The sequence below is a fragment of the Planococcus citri genome, chromosome 1, assembly GCF_950023065.1.
Source record: "Planococcus citri chromosome 1, ihPlaCitr1.1, whole genome shotgun sequence".
NCBI lineage: Eukaryota > Metazoa > Arthropoda > Insecta > Hemiptera > Pseudococcidae > Planococcus > Planococcus citri.
Window position 1 is genome coordinate 31,683,419 of NC_088677.1, and position 18,460 is coordinate 31,701,878.

The 18,460-nt window shown below is 32.4% G+C and overlaps 2 protein-coding genes across 4 annotated transcripts; one reads left to right on the forward strand and one right to left on the reverse strand.

Annotated features, from left to right (window-relative positions):
* Positions 1–20: 20 nt before the first annotated feature.
* Positions 21–17,303, reverse strand: FucTB (alpha-(1,3)-fucosyltransferase 10). 3 transcript variants are annotated; one of them, XM_065343786.1, is made up of 9 exons: positions 17,041–17,303; positions 9,330–9,484; positions 2,550–2,714; positions 2,390–2,441; positions 2,177–2,298; positions 1,607–1,823; positions 1,326–1,515; positions 1,059–1,230; positions 21–711 (listed from the first exon to the last, which is right to left on the reverse strand). In XM_065343786.1, the coding sequence occupies exons 3-9, from the start codon at positions 2,691–2,693 to the stop codon at positions 226–228; spliced, it is 1,383 nt and encodes a 460-aa protein (XP_065199858.1). In that variant the 5' UTR covers positions 2,694–2,714; positions 9,330–9,484; positions 17,041–17,303; the 3' UTR covers positions 21–225. The 3 variants fall into 3 exon arrangements, with proteins under 3 accessions (XP_065199858.1, XP_065199859.1, XP_065199860.1); XM_065343787.1 differs by lacking the exon at positions 9,330–9,484; XM_065343788.1 differs by lacking the exons at positions 9,330–9,484; positions 17,041–17,303 and adding an exon at positions 2,007–2,097 and having other exon boundaries at positions 2,550–2,687.
* On the forward strand, positions 3,053–18,454 carry LOC135831369 (uncharacterized). Its single transcript, XM_065343790.1, has 5 exons — positions 3,053–3,218; positions 5,283–5,383; positions 8,840–8,937; positions 13,222–13,307; positions 17,730–18,454. The coding sequence occupies exons 2-5, from the start codon at positions 5,292–5,294 to the stop codon at positions 18,111–18,113; spliced, it is 660 nt and encodes a 219-aa protein (XP_065199862.1). The 5' UTR covers positions 3,053–3,218; positions 5,283–5,291; the 3' UTR covers positions 18,114–18,454.
* Positions 18,455–18,460: the final 6 nt, after the last annotated feature.

The following is an 18,460-nucleotide window of genomic DNA, read 5'->3' on the forward strand; positions in this document are numbered from 1 at the left end:
ATAAAAAAATAAAAACTAAAAAGGAAGAAAAGATAATTCATTTTTTTATAGCTTATCTAAATAAACAGAAAATAAAATCTATTTTCAATTATTAAAAAAAATTAACAATAACGACTAGTAAAAAGGACGAGTAAAATCAACAAACAAAAATTACTCTGATCACTGATTGAAACATTTCAACTTTAAAAATGGTACCTAGCTTGATTTTAAAATCACACCATCTGATCAACATTTCTCTTCACTAATCAATTCGTCAATTTTTCTTCTCACATCGGTATCAGCATAATTCACGCTTTGAGATGAAACGAATGACGAAAGGGCTTCTCCATGGCATTTTTCATAACGTAAAATATCATTCCACTGATTACTTTTATTTTTTTCACCAGTCAATAAAGAGTACGGAAGAGAACACGAATAATGACTTCGCTTGGTATTTTTAGTCAATAACTTATCGCCGTGTAAATATAGGCATATTTGACATTCGAATTCGTCGATATAGTTTCCATAATTGTCATCATCGTGCCATTTCCATCTTCTAGATTTTATCATATTTTTCAACATTTGATTACTTATGGTTCCTTCGAGTTTATGAGATAACATCAATTCGTAGAGTTTATCGTTTGAGTTTAATTTATGCAAATAGTTACTCAGGTCTCGAGGTCCGTTGAAATCCGTTATTAAAATTGCTGATTCGTGATTAGGTAACCAGTCCTGAAAATAAATCATTTATTAGAATGGAATTTATGCTCAAAAATAATTTGAAAATGATTTCATTCTGTCTGTATGAAGTAGGAAGGCAGGAAAAAGAAACGTAAGTAATTTACTTATCAGTCAAAAATACAAAAAGAATGCTTTTTCATCGATGTGGAACAGAAAATCATAGATCAATTTTTTAAGGTAAAATTTCAAGTTTGTATTGGTAGAAAATATTTCCTATTTATTTATTTATTTATTTTTTTCAAAAATGGAAATGAAAAGTGTTTTATGATCAATTGAAATTGTATAGGTATAAAAGATCTAATTTAATTACAAAAGTATCAATAAAAGAGTATACTAACCCGAACTGTTGGTGATCCAAAATAGATAGGTACCGAACCAACCATCAGTGGACGCCATAATTTTTCAGTAATGTAATCATCACAAACTGCGTTTTCTATCGCTAAGGTAAACTTGTACCTAGCAACGAAGCGTAAGAAATCACTCGAATAAAAACTTGATACGTTTTTCAAACTAAATCAAATCAATTCATAACATAAAAACAATTAATTAACTACACGCCAACATAGGAAATAGACTACTTATGCTAAATTCCATTGTATACCTACTTTTCTGGTAACTTTGCATTATTTAAACACCTTCCATAAGAATCCACTGATATGTATTTGCTAAGCTCAGCAACATAAGCATCACGATCTGTAAATGTATCACAATCCGATTGGATGTATAACACTGATCCAATTTCACCTTTCTTCACATAAGCGTTTTTCTCATCAACAGGTACAAAATATTTCAAATCTAAGAATCGATAAATATCACCATTAAATGCTAAACAGATTAGATTTTGGTCAGTTTTAAAAATTGGCATGTTCGCCTAATATTTACTTACCTCTGATATCATTCAAATTATTTAAATGTAACGCAGTCAAAGGGAAATGACTAGTTCTGCTGAAAGTCGACGTAAAATCAAATAATTTCAAAAAATCGTCGCTCAATAAAATCGGAGTATTTTTTGGCGATTCTTCGTGAATTAAAGCCCAAAACTTATCCATTTTGGGTAAAGGTAAATCCTCTGGATCGATATCACTTCCATAAAAAGCGAATGCCTGTAAAATACAGGATTGTTAATGTACCTATACTTAAGTTAATCCTAAATACGTATTTTGATTTTATGGAAGGAATCTAAGTTACTATGCCAGCGTTTACGAGCAGGCCACTTTTTTTAGAACGTAATTAGTCACTTTAATTTCTATCGAGGTTTCATTTTAGACCAGAAGCTTTATTTTTACATTTCTGAGGCTTCGTGGAGATTTTTCATTCAACGGAGGAGAAAATAGGTAATGGACTATTTCAGCGATGAGTTCGGTTCGGTAGGAAAAACTAGACAGTTGGAAAACAAATCTTTCAAATCTTTTGATCTCACTCATTTATCATTACTCGATCCAGAGAGAATATTTACCTTAACGCCACTTTGATTCCAAAAAGTTCTATCATGCGTGACGACACACTCTCTATTGTAGCATTTTCGGATTCCATTTTTAAAGCCAACGTGAGGAGTCCACCATAATACAATGGGCAGGCCTGCAAAAGAAATTAACAGTTTGGAGATCACAGATTAGTTTTTTTGTTGAGTAGGTCAAGTGATTTGTGGATGATAGGTATTTGTGTGTACCTGAATTATGTCCCGATAAATTTTCATCCTTTTGAAATATGTGAAAAGAAACCTGCGACAAAAATCATCAACGAATTAATTTTTTTACATATTTATGCGTCCTTCAAAATTGCAATTTCAAAGCAAAAATGATTTTAAAAAAAAAAGTCAAAATAAATACCTCTAATAAAATAGTGCAACTTATCGAGAACGCAATTAAAATGCAAACGAAGTGACTCAAATAAAGTAATCGTTTCAAATACGTTCGTAATACAAAATATCCTATGATAAAAAACACCCCTGTCTCCAAAATCACCACGATCATGGCGTTTTCTTTTCTTTCCTCCTGTAACAACAAAAAACAATACAATGAATATGAAAATAAAACTATAAATCATAGACATATTCAATCCCTTCAGAATGAAAAACCAAAAGTGTAATTTCTTCTCTGATTCGATCTTTGCTCAACGACCTAAGTATCCATTTCGCAGAATACTCTATTTTTGCAATCAGCCTACAGCTAATTGGTAAAAAATGCACTGAAATTTATCATTTTACACGCACAAAACATGGTGTTTTGCGATTACTCATGGAATTAAAAGCGCTCTCATCTCTCATATACTACTTTCCTACGTGTTTCTATGCACGTTATAAAAATAGATATCTCAAATTTGTGTATTTTAGCTCGTTATTTGATTAGTAACGAATTCTACTGCGCTACTAAACGGAACGAATTTTTTTCTAATCGAAATTTTTACGTAATTTGTGGTCTTGAATAAGTAATATTTTTTTTTGTTTTTCGTGCGTTGAAATATTTTCGAATTTTGGTCGTCTTTCGTGAGAATTATAGGTAAGTTTGGTGATCATACATTGTAACGTAGGTATAGGATTTCAAAAATTTTAATCGATTGTTTATTTGTTTGAAAAAAGTTCGTTGATGGTTTTGAATCAAATTTTGAATTTTTTAGCACGTATCTTGCGGTAAAGTTGATTCGGTTTTTTATGTTCACATCGATGATTCGAGACAGTTAATTGATAAACATTGTTTTTATTTTTCGAGGAAAATTTCGTTACGATGGTTCAATTTTTACCCTTAGGTCTTTTTGCTTATTTTGGGGATTCAATTTAATGAAATACATATGAATACCTATAAATAAACATACCTACCTATACCTATATTTATTGTTACATGAGAATATGATCAAGTTTTCGGATAAGTTGGTAGGAGGAGGGGGGTTTGTAGGTGATTGGGCGAATAATTAGGTACCCAACTATTCCCTTTCGAGGAATTTCTCATCTTTGTGCAAAAATTTAATTTAATTTCACGATGATAAATTAATTATTATTAGCATTCAATAGTACAAATTCCGATGATTATGAGGAAATACGAATTGACCGAAAATAGCTTATTCGTTTATTGGTCGTTGCACTTTAAGAAAAATATACTTGGCACTAATAAAGTATCATTTAGCGATCGTAACGCTAATTTTCTTCGATCATGGGAAAAAATCCAATAGTTTTTTTCCTAAAGGTAAATAAATACTTACGTAGACCGAATGTAAATAAAAGTGAAAGAAGAATTTAGACCAAAGTTCGATTTACAAAAATCCTGCCAAGAAAGATGTTCATAAAACACTTCGGAAAAAAATTCCAATAACATTAATAATTAGGTATACCCACCTACCCAATCTAAAGAACGAATTGTTTTTTTTTTTCATTTTACGAGCTACATCTACAAAAATCGATCGAGCCATATCAAATATTTGAATTAAGTAGGTAGCAGATTTCAAAATTGAAATTTGATACCTACAGTCAAAGAATGGAATTAATATTGTCATTCCTACAAAAGAAACATTTAAACGAATAAACCAGGAAATAGTTCGTGTTTTGAGTGGCACTTGGTGGGCATAATACCATGAAGTTTCAATTTCTCAACCAATCTTCGAGCCTTCCAAAAGTAAAAACTCGTAACAGATAAAAACCCTCGGGACTCTACTTCAATTAAGCACATTTTAATCATCGCAGAGGCGCAAGAAAACAATTAAAAGAATTAATGGAAGTGAATTATTTCGATGTTATCCGATCCAATTTTTATAATGTTCCATTTCACTATTATTCTTTTGTTTCGAATTCGATTTGATGGGAACCAACGACGACGACGGTATGTTGCTTTTATGAGCAAAATGTTCAATGTTTTCTTAATCGCTGCCAATAGAATTTTATAGCTGTGGTTCGTTAGTGTATATAACGTTGAAAAAAATCAATAAATTCGACAATGTGAACACCGGCAGGGGAATAGTCAAGGTACGCAGAAACCTTTCAAGAGATGAAATTTTTTCGTAATTTTTGAATCTCGCGAGAGAAATTTGAAACTTGGGAATTTTTCAAATGACTTAATTTTCATTTCAGCCAACATGTGCGGTGGTCGTATTGGACAAATGCCACGGAATCTTTCACTCTTAAAATTTTAATTACACGTTAAATGTCACAAGTGCAACCAACGCCCGCGAATTTTCTTACTTTTTTTAAAACAAATCAAGGTTATGATTTTAAGATATGATGTATTAATTTTTGCGAGGATATTCCCACGCATGATAGGCACTCATCTATTTAAAAAAAATCGAAGATTGGATTTACTCGGAGATAAGATATTTTTATCCAAGTATTTGAAACATCATTTTAAAAAAAATCTCATGTTTTTTGGCCACGTTTTCATCTAATAACTAATCCAATGATCGATTAATCAGCCCCCCCCCTCCCAAAAAAACAATAATCGAAAGTACGAGTAATTTACAATTAATGAATTTTGTATCAATCGAATAAACAATTTATTAAAATAATGGATTTTACTCATCTCTAGATTTACTACAAATTCACGCATAAATACATTTTTTTCCTCTCTTTTTTTTTGCAGAACGAAAGAATGTCGTGGAAACCGCCACAGCATTTCAATGCTCCTCAAACCGTCGCATACCAACAACCACCTCCGCAGAAATTGCATAACGGTAATTTAGGGTAAGTGGACGTGTTTTTATATTAATTACACGTTTCATTTGAGAGAAAAAATACAAGTGTATCGTAAAAACTGGGAAGCATTCCAATCGGCATCGAAAATCTAAAAAATATTAGGCTTTGGAGAGATTAATCTGAAAATCTTGTTCCGATATTGGCCATCCACCAGGAATACATAAATCATTCTTAATTTTCGACTTCTTGCCAAATAGGAATTCATTTCCGATATATTTGTCAATTCAACCTTTAATATAAATCAGGATGAAATCTTCGTGTTTTGGAATTTTCGCGAAACATATCAGCGTGTAAATTTAGTAACTTTATTGGGTGTAAGTAAAAAGGTCATGTGTAGGTACCTACCAACGCTAAAATCAATGGTACCTACTATGTACTTTTGAGATGAGAAGTGCACAGTGGACACCTCTATTTAATTCGAACTTAGGATGTAGGTAATCGATAAATAATTTTTTAGAGAAAAGAATAAGACGAACTGGACAATTTTCTTCATTGCTGTCTTTTAAAATTTGTGTTTTTTTTTCAATATTTTTCAAACTAGTTTTATAAGAACAATTTTCTAATTCTTTCAGTCATTTGATAATACCATTTTCATGACTTTTTGTTGAAATGTCATAAAAACTGAAATTTTTACATACAGCGAGTACCATCTCACTTTTCAAAATAACTTCTTCCCAACAGTGACATCGGCAACCTATCACGGGCTCTCGTATGCATGTTTGCCTAACCACAAGATCAAAGTGGTGCACTGGTGCTCAAAAATAAGAAGTGAAAAAAAATAAAATTTCTATTTTTGACTCCGCGAATCGATAGGCAAGGATTTAGCACCGTTTTGAGCAGTTTTGGAACCTTCAGAAGATTTTTAAAGGGGAAATTGCCATAAAGTTTCACTCAGAAATGAAGTTGAAAAGCTGAAATTTACTTCACCATGTACCAATTCTAACATGCTGAGTCGATTGGAGGTTGTTTCAAACCGTTCTAGAGTTTCCGGTGCTATTTCGAAAATTCTACATTTCCAGAAAGAGCTATAAAAACTATCTAAAGGCTATAGGTGGATAAGTATGGTGAATATGCCCCCGAGAGCTTCCGGGTTGATATTTGCATGGAAGGTGAGTACCCTTGAACACCTTCCGTCAGGAAAGTTTCAGACCCCCAGACCTCCCCGTTTTTGAGACCCCCCTTTTCTGAAATTACAATAAAAATTTTTTTCCTAGTCCCCTGTGAACCGATTTTTTTTTTAATTTTTTAGTATGTTGTGAACATTCATAAGAGGTATCCCCAAAAAAAATTTCAACCCCCCCCCTCCCACCATATTTTCCTCTCAAAATGGAGTTTTTTTTAGCTTTGTTTACCTGTTTTAGCGATGACCATGATTTGGCACAAAAATGGGAATAACATTTTTAAGTGTGTTGTTCATCCCTAAAAAACATATATTTTTTTCAAAAAAAATTTGAGGTGGGCCGTGGTCAAAAATTGAAAAAACTTACAGAGGGGGTAAAAATTGATTTTGGAGTAAATTATTGTTTTTGGTAAACGAGGTGTCGTTTCCATATGAATCGAACCCCCCGAACACGAATCTGACGTCCAATTTTATATGTATTACCCTCATCCACACCCCTCCAGTGCCTCTGCCCCCACCTCAATTTTTACTATATATTAAAAATCGAGCTATTTTCATAATGTTGGTGTCATTTTCATATGACTCGAACTCCCCAAACACGAATACGGAGTCCAATTTTATGCTACCCTCATCCACACCCCTCCAGTGCCTCTGCCCCAACTCAATGTTCACTATATTGAAAGTTGAGATATCTTCATAATGTTGGTGTCGTTTCCATATAAATTGAACACCCCGAACACGAATATGAAGTCCAATTTTATGCTAACATTATGAAAATATCTCAACTTTCAATATAGTGAAAATTGAGTTGGGGCAGAGGCACTGGAGGGGTGTGGATGAGGGTAGCATAAAATTGGACTCCGTATTAGTGTTCGGGGTTTTTTATTCATAATGGAAACGACACCAACATTATGAAAATAGCTCAATTTTTAATATAAATAGTAAAAATTGAGGTGGGGAGCAGAAGCACTGGAGGGGTGTGGATGAGGGTTATACATATAAAACTGAACGTCAGATTCGATGGAAACGACACCTCGTTTACCAAAAACAATAATTTACTCCAGAATCCATTTTTAACCATGGCCCACCTCAAATTTTTTTTTGAAAAAAATTCATGTTTTTTAGGGGTGAAAAACACACTTAAAAATGTTATTCCCATTTTTGTGCCGAATCATGCATTTAACCAAAATTTGCACGAAGGTTCATTGATTTTTTTTTTTTATATTTTGCATGTCTTGCGAGCTGAAGAGGCATTAAAATTTTTTTAAAGTGTCTGCCAAATGAAAATTTCAAATGCCTGTTGCAGTGGTTTTTAGGGCTATTCACTTATGGTGCCGAAATCAGTGCTGCCACTTTTAATGATGTACAAAAATCGGTTTAAAAGCTCACAATTAAAATAAAATTCTGAAAAAATTCTCAAAAATAGTCCTTTTTATGCAGAACTACAATACATTTAAAAAAATGCGATGGTGTTTTTAGATATTTTCGAAAGAATAATTTTTAAAGATTGAGATTAAATACAAAATTACAATAAAAAATTCCAAAAAAAAATTTTCTGCAATGTTGAAATAATTTCATTATTTTCTTGATTTCTTTCTTGAATCACAAATTTACAAAGAAAAAAAAATCGATGTTTTTTATTGCAAATGGCTGATTTGGCATGGAATCATCCATCGGAGATTTCGTAATTTAAAATTTGTAGAATATACTTACTTAATGTGTTTCCAAACCACAGAAATCGATTTTGGAAAAATATTGTATTATCTTCAAGTAGGATACTAACAAGCATCACCAGAGTCTATACCTACATGCTAAAGTTTATTTGTACATTTTTTTATGGATTTTTTTGAAAATCTGGAGAATTTCCAAAAGAGTACTGGAGGCTCCAGAACAGCTGGAAACTACCGAAAATCGACTCAGTATGTTAGAATTTTAGTGTATAAAGTAGGTAAATTTTAGCTTTTCAACTTTATTGGATAAAATTTTGTGGAAATTTCCACCTTGAAAAATTGGCTGGAAGCTCCAAAACTGTCCAAAACGGTTTAAAACCGTTTTCCATCGATTTAAAAAGTGAAAAATAGGACACGTACCAAATTTCAAATTTCTAGTTCATGAGTTAAAATTTTGACTTTTTTTTTACATTTTCAGCTTTTTGATTCTCAAAAATTCACCAAAAATCGAAAAATGCACTTCAGCTAGAATTTTGGCCTGGAGGTGCATTTTTGCATGCTGGTCACGATTTTGGCCATCTTAACGAATCGAATTTTAATTTGTAGGTAATGTTAGTAGGTATACCTAAATGAAACTTTTTGTTTTTTTTTCAGACCAAATTTTAACTACTCGAAACCGACCAATTTATCGAACTCTGCAGTACTACGAATGCTACAAGAACAAGAAAATGATTACACAACGTGCGGATCAAGTAATATTTCTTTCTTTTTCCGTATATAATTTTTCAAACCGTGTTTACTAAATAACTCACAAATTTGCCCTCGATGAGTTTGTTTGTCACATGAATTATTAAATTAATCGAGCAAAAAATAGATTGAATTAAACAAGAAAAACGCAATAACGCTGTTACTATGTGCGGTGTGCTTTTTGTCGAAATATTTTTAGATTAAAACCTTGGTAATTAAACATATACGTATTTCCCTTTCTATAAAAACGTCTCGAACTCCCTCAACTTTACTAATGTACTCGTACATTGCTACAAACATAATATTTTCATTACGTCGTCGTATACTAACTACGCAAAAAAAATTTCTAGGAAAATGCTTATACTTATACTTATATTTTAAATAAATAGCTATTTACTTTTGATATTCGTCAAATGGATTGCAGCCAATAGTTCGCATGTTGCATACCTAGAAAAACTCTATGTTACGGGTCATAAGCGCATATGAAAAAGAAACCAAAGTAGTGTCGTTGTTCAAATATTGCGACGACGATGATTTACTCGTAATGTTTACCTAAAAAAAGATGAACTTCATTTCAGTACTAACGTCATTATGCACGAATACCTATTCTTATACAAGTATGTAGGTAGAGGTATACTAGGTACATAAAAGATACATTTGAAAATTTCTTTCATGAAATAAATAATGTAAACAGTATCTCGATTTTAAAAAGTTTCTTTTATTCCTTCACTCGACATAAAATATCCAATGATAGCTGAAAGAATATCACTATATATATGTGCGATCTCGTAAAATCAACAATACTCGTAGCAATAAAATTCTATTTGAAATTCTTAAAAGCGCAGTTTTCCTTCAGGTTTATGTATACCGACACATTTCTTCATTTTCGTTCTTTTCGAGGAAAACATTTTCAAAGCATGGAAAACTCTTTAAAAAACGTATTTGTCACTTTGCCCAAAAACTAGGATTAGAGCATGCGCACGTGTAAATAAATTCTCACATAAATTACGAATAAAGCTCTTTGTAAAGCAATCCTATGTACCCTCTACCCTACCTACATTGATTTTCATGCACTTGCTTTTCGCTTTGCTCTTTGTTCTGTTGAAAAACGGCACCTACAATTTTTATTTACCTTTTCCAAGGTGACGAAACTCAACGTCTGACTTGAAAAAATCTGAAAAACATTTCACTATAGGCGAAATATGATATTGAAAATTAACTGCATTTAGGTACCTATTTTCTCATTTTTTTTTTTTTTTTTTTTAATATACTTACTTACTTAAAGAAACCTAAAAAAATTTCTGAATGAAATCATAAATCTATTTAAAAATTGTTTTTGGATAGGTACCTACTGGAAAATCCAAAAATCCACTGCAGGCTCTAGAAAAACTTCGCCAATCCATTCCAGAGATTTAAAATGGGGTATGAAAATGAATCAAATAGATTTCTATACCATGACCTTTTAATTCAGTGAAATTCTCAGTATAAGAATGAGTTGAGACTTAAAATTTTGCTCTTTTGATTTTTTTGCCTTAATCAAAAATTGGTCTTTGTTTAATGTGTAGGTACCTACGTGTATATTAACATGGGGGGAGGGGGGATGGAAAAACATTGTTTTTAATGCAAACTTACAGATCAATGAAAATGTTTTTTTTTTTGTATCAAGAATAAAAAGCAACATGAATGCTTATCACTTATTAGGAAATTATTTATGTAGTTTGACTTGAAATTCAAAATCAGCTTCCTAAAAACTTGGAAAATTTTCATTTTTTAAAACTTGAAGACTTATTAACAAACCATAAGTCACACATTTTTTTTTAAAGGAAGGCTTACCAGGAGAATTTTAAAAATTTGGACAATTTTTGGTAAGTTACCTACTGGAAATTTATTGTGAATTATTAACTATTACAATTTTTGGTAAATTACTGGTAATTTTTGGATTAGTTAGTGGTAACACTGGTAACTGTGTAAGCCTTGGGTAAATCATTGGTAATTTTTAGGTAAATTACTGGTGGTTTTTCTTTTTAGGTATATTTCGGGTAATTTTTGGGTAAATTACTGGTAATTTTTGGGTAAATTACTGGTAATTTTTGGGTAAATTACTGGTAATTTTTGGGTAAATTACTGGTAATTTTTGGGTAAATTACTGGTAATTTTTGGGTAAATTACTGGTAATTTTTGGGTAAATTACTGGTAATTTTTGGGTAAATTACTGGTAATTTTTGGGTAAATTACTGGTAATTTTTGGGTAAATTACTGGTAATTTTTGGGTAAATTACAGGTAATTTTTGGGTAAATTACAGGTAATTTTTGGGTAAATTACAGGTAATTTTTGGGTAAATTACCGGTAATTTTGGGGTAAATTACAGGTAATTTTTGGGTAAATTACAGGTAATTTTTGGGTCAATTACTGGTAAGTGGTAATTTAGGGTAAATTAGTCGTAATTATTGAGCAAATTTCCGGTAATTTTGGGTTAAAGTTAAATCATTGATTCTAAACTTTTGGGTACATTACTGGTAATTTTTGATGAATTACTAAAAGTTTTGGTGAATTAGGTAGGTACCTATGTACTTAATTTTTAATTTAAATAGAAAATGAAATCATTTTTTTTCCAAATTTTTATTTTTAAATGGTATTCTTGATTTTTTTGATTTGATATACTTACCTATGTATACATGGGTAAAGTAAAAGTATGTGATAAAGTTGCTAACAATTATGCATACAAGAGGGAAGGCGGATCGTGAACTTCGATTTTGATCTCTATCTTTTCGTTTTTCCACTTCTCGTCTCACGATTCCAATTTCCAACTGCTCATTACCTCAGATCTCAGATATCAGATATGGTTTCTTCATAAATAAATTTCAAAATATTTCATACCTCTTCTTGGATAATTTGCTCTTCGTTCCTCACAACCCCACTATTCTTGACTTTTGAAACAATTCATTTTCAAGAAATGAAACAAACAAGCCCAAAAACATTAAAATCAGTTTTTCCCCATCATATCAACAAAATATTCCAACATGAAAACCTCTCGAGCTATAGGCTATCGATTTCGAATAATTACACGCCGCTTAGAAATTCAAAATTTTCAGCTATCTCTGAATACATTTACAACCCAGAGCTTGCACAACTTTAAAATCGATAACTGCGGCACAACTGGGAATAATTTTCAAACCCCCATTAACACCGAACATTATTCGCCAATTAGTTAACAAAAACATCTCTAGCTCTCTACTCTCTACTGCAGGTTGCAACGCAAAGGGTACCTATAATTTTTATAGCGAAATAATACTTACTTAATTAACGTTTTGTAAACTTTTGAAGACAGAAACAAAAACACCATAACAAATTTTATAACGCTTAAAAGATGACATACCTACAGCGAGCCAAGAAATATTCATGGTACATAAAAAATGGGAAATTAATTAACAATCACCGCCAAAAGTGTTATGGTTTCATGTTGCTTATATGTACAACAAAAGAGTTGTTTCGTGTAAGTTATGAGTACCTATACTTCTGCATTTTGTTACGTTTTTCAACCAAGTCTCAAGTCAATTGTAGTCTTTCGTTAGGTACCTATTTGGTGACAAATGAGCTAACTAAGCATAAACGTGAGAGTAGGTAGGTATGTAAATAAATAGGATGCGATATTTCATCAAACATCAAACAACCATTTTGACGATGATGATGTATATAGAAAACAAAAGTAGCGAGTATAATCGTAAAAAAAAGTCACTCATTCAAAAATACATCTAACCTTCAATTTCACCAGCCACATTTACGAGTGGTAAAAATTCGTTTTGCTGTTATCATTAAATCTTTATAAGCCAGTGATCGCGGGGTATTTTTTGAAATTTTAAAAATAGCCGGATGAACCTTTATATACGTGTATAATCAGATCGCCACGAGGATAATTCGTTTGCAAATAGTATATTACAAGTATCTGAGTATGTCATCACTAGAAAAGCAAAGTAACGTTTAACAAATGAAAGGGCATTGTGTGTTAGAAGGACTGTGTGCCAGACGGAATTAAACTCTTTATCCTACGCAGACTTTCCGCAAGTTGGTTTACTCATTTAATACCTTGCTTTTTGCTTGTTCAACGCTGACTCGTGTAACATTGTTTTACTTACTACTCATCGAAATGATTTTGGTTTTTTAAAAATTATTTCGTATCAAAATTCTCGCTTACTTATATTGCGTGAGTGGAAAGATAAATCGTTGAAATTGTTATTACGGCGAAGACAGCGATAAATTAACGTTCTTTTTACATTTCTTTTTTGTGCAGTTAAGAAAGAGGTTATTTGGCCACCACCGCACGACGAACTAGAAGGCGAAGACGTATCTAATAACGATCCTTACTTCAATTCGCAGGTAATTTCAGAATCAATAATGGCCTTAGCTATTTTTTTGATTACTTTTCCATTCGATAAGTAAGAGGGATAAATGAACTCGACTCGAGTGTTTGTTTTGATTAGGTACCTTTGTTGGCAAGTGTTTTCAATGTTCCTACTTCCTCTAGTAGGGAGCATTTTTTTCAACGGCGTATTTGTATTTTACATTTAGTTTTTTAAAAAGTTGAAATTGATTGATGTGTTTTAATAGTATTTTAGTTCATATTCTGCATATCTTCCCCTCTTCTTACTCTCTCTAGTTCATTCAACACTTATTTATGTGAAATTTTATTGGCCTTTTCAATTTTCGACCAAGTAGGTAATTAATTTCAAAAATAAGTTGTTAACTCTTGTGATTGATTTTTTTTTCAATATTTTGGGGAGTTTTGAATTGCAATACCTCTAAGCAAACTCAGAAAAATATACTGTTGAAATGCCAAAAAAGTATTTGAGCTGAAATGCAAAATATGCGAAATGAAATTATGTAACGGGGGGTTTTCGAGCACACTACTTTCAAATGTATAGAGATGGTCGTATGCAAGATTTCAAATAAAAAAGTATTGTTGAATAAAATTGAGGTTTAAAATTTTTTATTATAAAATCTCAAAAACAGAGTCTTCTCTCCCCCCCCCAAAAAATATGCTGTACATTAATTCTTTTCTTCAATTTATTTCGTAACTTTAATACGATTCTTCAAAAATCAATTTTAAATTTTTGTGATGGAAAAACTTTCAAAACTTTAATTTATTAATTTTTCATCATAAAGAACGAACAATGAGTTTGAGATGAACTTCCAACTTTAACTCAAAATATTAAGAAAATGACGCCTCATTTTGAAACAAACGAAATATGAATCACAATCTACTGAAAGATTTTTAATCGTACATTGCGCTGGCAGTCTATGTATAAGAAAATGGCCGAAGGATCTTCCCAAAAACTCGATTTTGAGTGATGAATAATTTAACTTTTTTCTACCCCCCCCCCACCACCTCAAACACTCAATTCAAGTTGAACATATCAACTTCAGCTCAAAATATTTCCAAGTCAAGAAACATCCTCAATCGGTGATTATTTAAAAAAAAAGCTAGATCGAAAGAGCATGGCCTAATACCTTCATAATCAAAATTTCTGGTGCTAAAGTTCATTTTTGGATTTATGGCGAATTTTTGAAATTTGAAAAATTCATTGAATCTGTTTTAAGGGCAATTTGGAAACTTTCACGAGATACAATTTCTATCGGAATAATTTCTTTAATTCGACTCTCACACGCATCAAAAAATACTGGTTTTGGCTGATTGTGGAGCCTCCAGCGATTTTTTAAATTTTCTCCAGAAATTTCAAATCACTCTGGAAGGGTCAAAAAATGAACTTTAGTACCTTGGTCGGTGCTTAACTGCTTATTGAACATTATTTCGGCAATTTTCGGTGGTCACCGCAAAATTCTTTAAGCGATTAGTTCAAAAGTGAATTTTTGGCTAATTTTGTAAATTCTATAAAAAAGCGAAAAAATCAAATTTTCAAAAAAGGTAACTTATGCAACGAAAATGGCCGATCGAGAGGGTTCCCAAAAAACATTGACCGAAGTTATTGGAGCCAACGTTCATTTTTTCTCCTTTCTGAGCAACTTGGAATTTCTGGGGAAATTTTAAAACTCGCTGGAGGCTCCAAAAAAGTTACATTTAGATTTTTTCGATTTGTATTTTTATGAGAAAGTTTGAAAATTGCCCTTGAAACAGCTTTTTTAGGTGTTTCAAATTTTCAAAAATTCGCCAAAAATCCAAAAATGAACTTCAGCAGCTGAAAATTCGGTTACTGGGATTTTAGGACATGCACTTTAAATCTACGTAGCTCGGTTTAATGGTTTCGTCCAAATCGGAGAGTGTGAGTCCAAAAGGTTCCCAAATCAGTGAGAGCTATTTTCCCTAAATTTTCATATTTTACTTTTTTACATATTTTTGCTGCGATTTTTAATGGTAAATGAAAAAGGTAATTTAGAATGATTTCACGTCACTAATTCTTTTAAAAAAACAGGTTCACCAAACCGAAATCGAAACCGTTATTTTTCGGTTTGGCGAGCCCTGTTAAAACTACCTACCTATTTTAAAATTCTGAATAGTTTTTCAAAAAATAATACATTTTTTCTAAATTCTATGTAGAGGTAATTTTATTATACATTTGTGTAGTTTACTAATTAGTTTGGGAAATACGAAATAGGCATATGGAAAGGGATTTTATGTTTTTTTTTACTTTCATGCTTACACACAAGGAATTACCGTATGATTAAGAATGTTTTGTGAGTTTGTTTGAAGTTCTCAATTTCAACTGGGAACACACATTCTTGCATCTCCCATAACACAATCTGTTGATTTACTTCAATTTTTTGCAGCTCATTAAGTGCTTAGCAGGGCTTCAAACCCGTACCCGTACCCGTACCCGAATACCCGAATACCCGAACGAAAATCCAACAATTTCTGTACCCGAACCCGTACCCGTACCCGAAAAATGAAATGAGGAATACCCGAACCTGTACCCGTACCCGATAGAGACTATTTTGAACCCAAATACCCGATAGATCGGGTACAGTTCATAGTTGGCAAAGTTCACCCCGTTCACCCGTTCATGAACGCGAAAGTTCGCGAACGCGTTCGATTTCAGTGAACGTGAGCGTGAACGCGTTCAATTTTTGGAGAACGATATGATGAACGTACTGATTTCAACATGCGTTTTCGACTCATTTTCATCACTTTGAAGCTTAAAAATAGACATTTTTATGAACGTGAAAGTGAACGTGAATGGCGCCTGATGAACGTGAGCGCGAACGCGTTCCTACCTCAGGGAGCGTGAACGTGAACGCGTTCACAGTTTCCGCGAACTTTGCCAACTATGGTACAGTTCGGGTATTTCACCTAAAATACCCGAACCCGTACCTGTACCCGAACGTTTAAAATTTTCATACCCGTACCCAATACCCGTACCCGATCCTCTGAGAAATAAATCTGTACCCGTACCCGATACCCGTACCCGAAAACGTTCGGGTTTGAAGCCCTGGTGCTTAGTTAAGTATTTAATATTTGGAACTAATAGGTAAATCAAATCGAATCTTCACCATAAATCATTACATTTTAAAAATTAATCTTATTCAAGAACTTTCTGGTACTTTCTTTAGACTTGAAATATTTTATAACGTCATACTAAAAGAGACAAGTTAATCGAACTATCACTTTCTTTGGCATCATGCAAGTAGGAAATGAAGACTGAATGTTACGAAATTGACCACGATGAACCTTGTGTTTTTAGAATTTTCAAGGATCGTGTAAAAAAATTTACAAAAATTACAAAATTGAAAGAATAATTTCACATCAAATGACGTAAATAATACGTTCGAATTTGGATTTTTTCCAAATAAAAGTGAGTAAATTGTGACTGTATACGTGTACCTACATGAAGTATCAAACATCTGAGATTGTACTTCGCACAATCTTAATGATTTTGTTAACAAATGAATTGCTCGGAAGATGTAATATTCATTGACCTTATTCGGATCGCTTTATTATACAGCCTAAATTATTATTTTTTTTTAAACACATAACGTAGGTAGATAGTACAGATAATATATGTAACAATATAGGAAATGGACAAACATTTCAAGAATCTGATCGTTATTGAATAAAGTGAAATTGATGAACAATCTAAATTTAAACGCGTTTACTTACTTCCTCTGGAGATGAAGAGCTTCCTTTCAACAGCAAAAATTACACATTGGAATACTTATTGAGAAATAAATATCATCGAAATGAAAATTTCAGTTGAAGCTGAAACGTCATTTCCACAGCTTTCCCGGGAAAACACTGCGTTCCAGTTTGAAATTGTAGGAAATGTACAGGAAAACGTTCGAAGCAGTGATAACGAAAGTAAATAATTGATAAGAGGTTCTAAATTCAGCCAATCACAACGCAGCATTGTGGCGCTAAAAGATAATCTGTTGCTACTGTTCGTTGGTCTGTTCGTATTTTTATTTTAGGTATTTGAAAAATTAAAAATAAATCTTTTGTTTCACGTTAGCTTCAGCTGAACAAAAATCGCAATTTTCTCGGTTGTAATTTGAATTTTGATCAAAATCGTTTCGTTAAATAAGATACCTACTAGGCCTATGCTCCAAAAGTTTAACTAAAATGCATTTACGTCTACCTCAAAATAAAACTATAACGTCTATACCTACCAAGTGAGAGAGACAGAGACTACAGAGAGGAACTTCTTGATATCAGGGACCAGCTACACCCATCTGCAATCTACATAAGTAGTTATCCATTCAATACTTTGACCTATACTTACGCAATTGAATCATTTTTAGAATACCCAGTCTCGAAACATTAATTAATTCAATTATGTACATAAATTTCAGAACGGCAATCCCTACGAAGACTCTTATCGAAAACCTCAAAAAAGATTTGAACCACCACCGACCGTAATTAGACTACGAGAATCTCCACCAATCACCCAACATTTAGCTCCCGTATTCAAATCGCAACCCGCAGCAGACACCGTAAGAGGAGGATTCAGAATGCGAGGAGATCAAAAATGGCCACCACCAGAATACAAAGTCCAGGCCGAAGCTGAAAATCAAGCCAGAGTGGAATTAGCTCGCGGTCCTGCTTGCAGACCTTTGAAAGTAAAAAAAGATTACTCGTCATTTTTTGCGAAAAATGCGCTGCCAAACACGTACCCCGGTTATAAAATTCCACCGGGTACGCAGCATTATGAGAAGCCACCTGTGACGCAATTTTGATGTGATTTTTTTGTTGTTTTTTTTACGTTTTTCTGATATAATTCCTTTATAAAAATAAGTTTAAGTAAAACGTAATTTTGTTGTTTACATTTTTAAGACTCGATTGAGAAATCATGGCAGCTGATTTTCATTTCAATTTTTTTTTCTTCTTCACAAAAATATAAAATAATATTATTCTTTATCAATTTATACTGGATTTGCTCTCGATCTACAACATTTCATGTTAAACTTTCACTTCAAAATATTAACGCTTTTAACGGCTTACCATCGTTTATCCTTGAATAACTGTTTGTAACTGCTCATTGAAATTGTGATTTATGGAATAAATATGATTAAGGTGGTGTCTT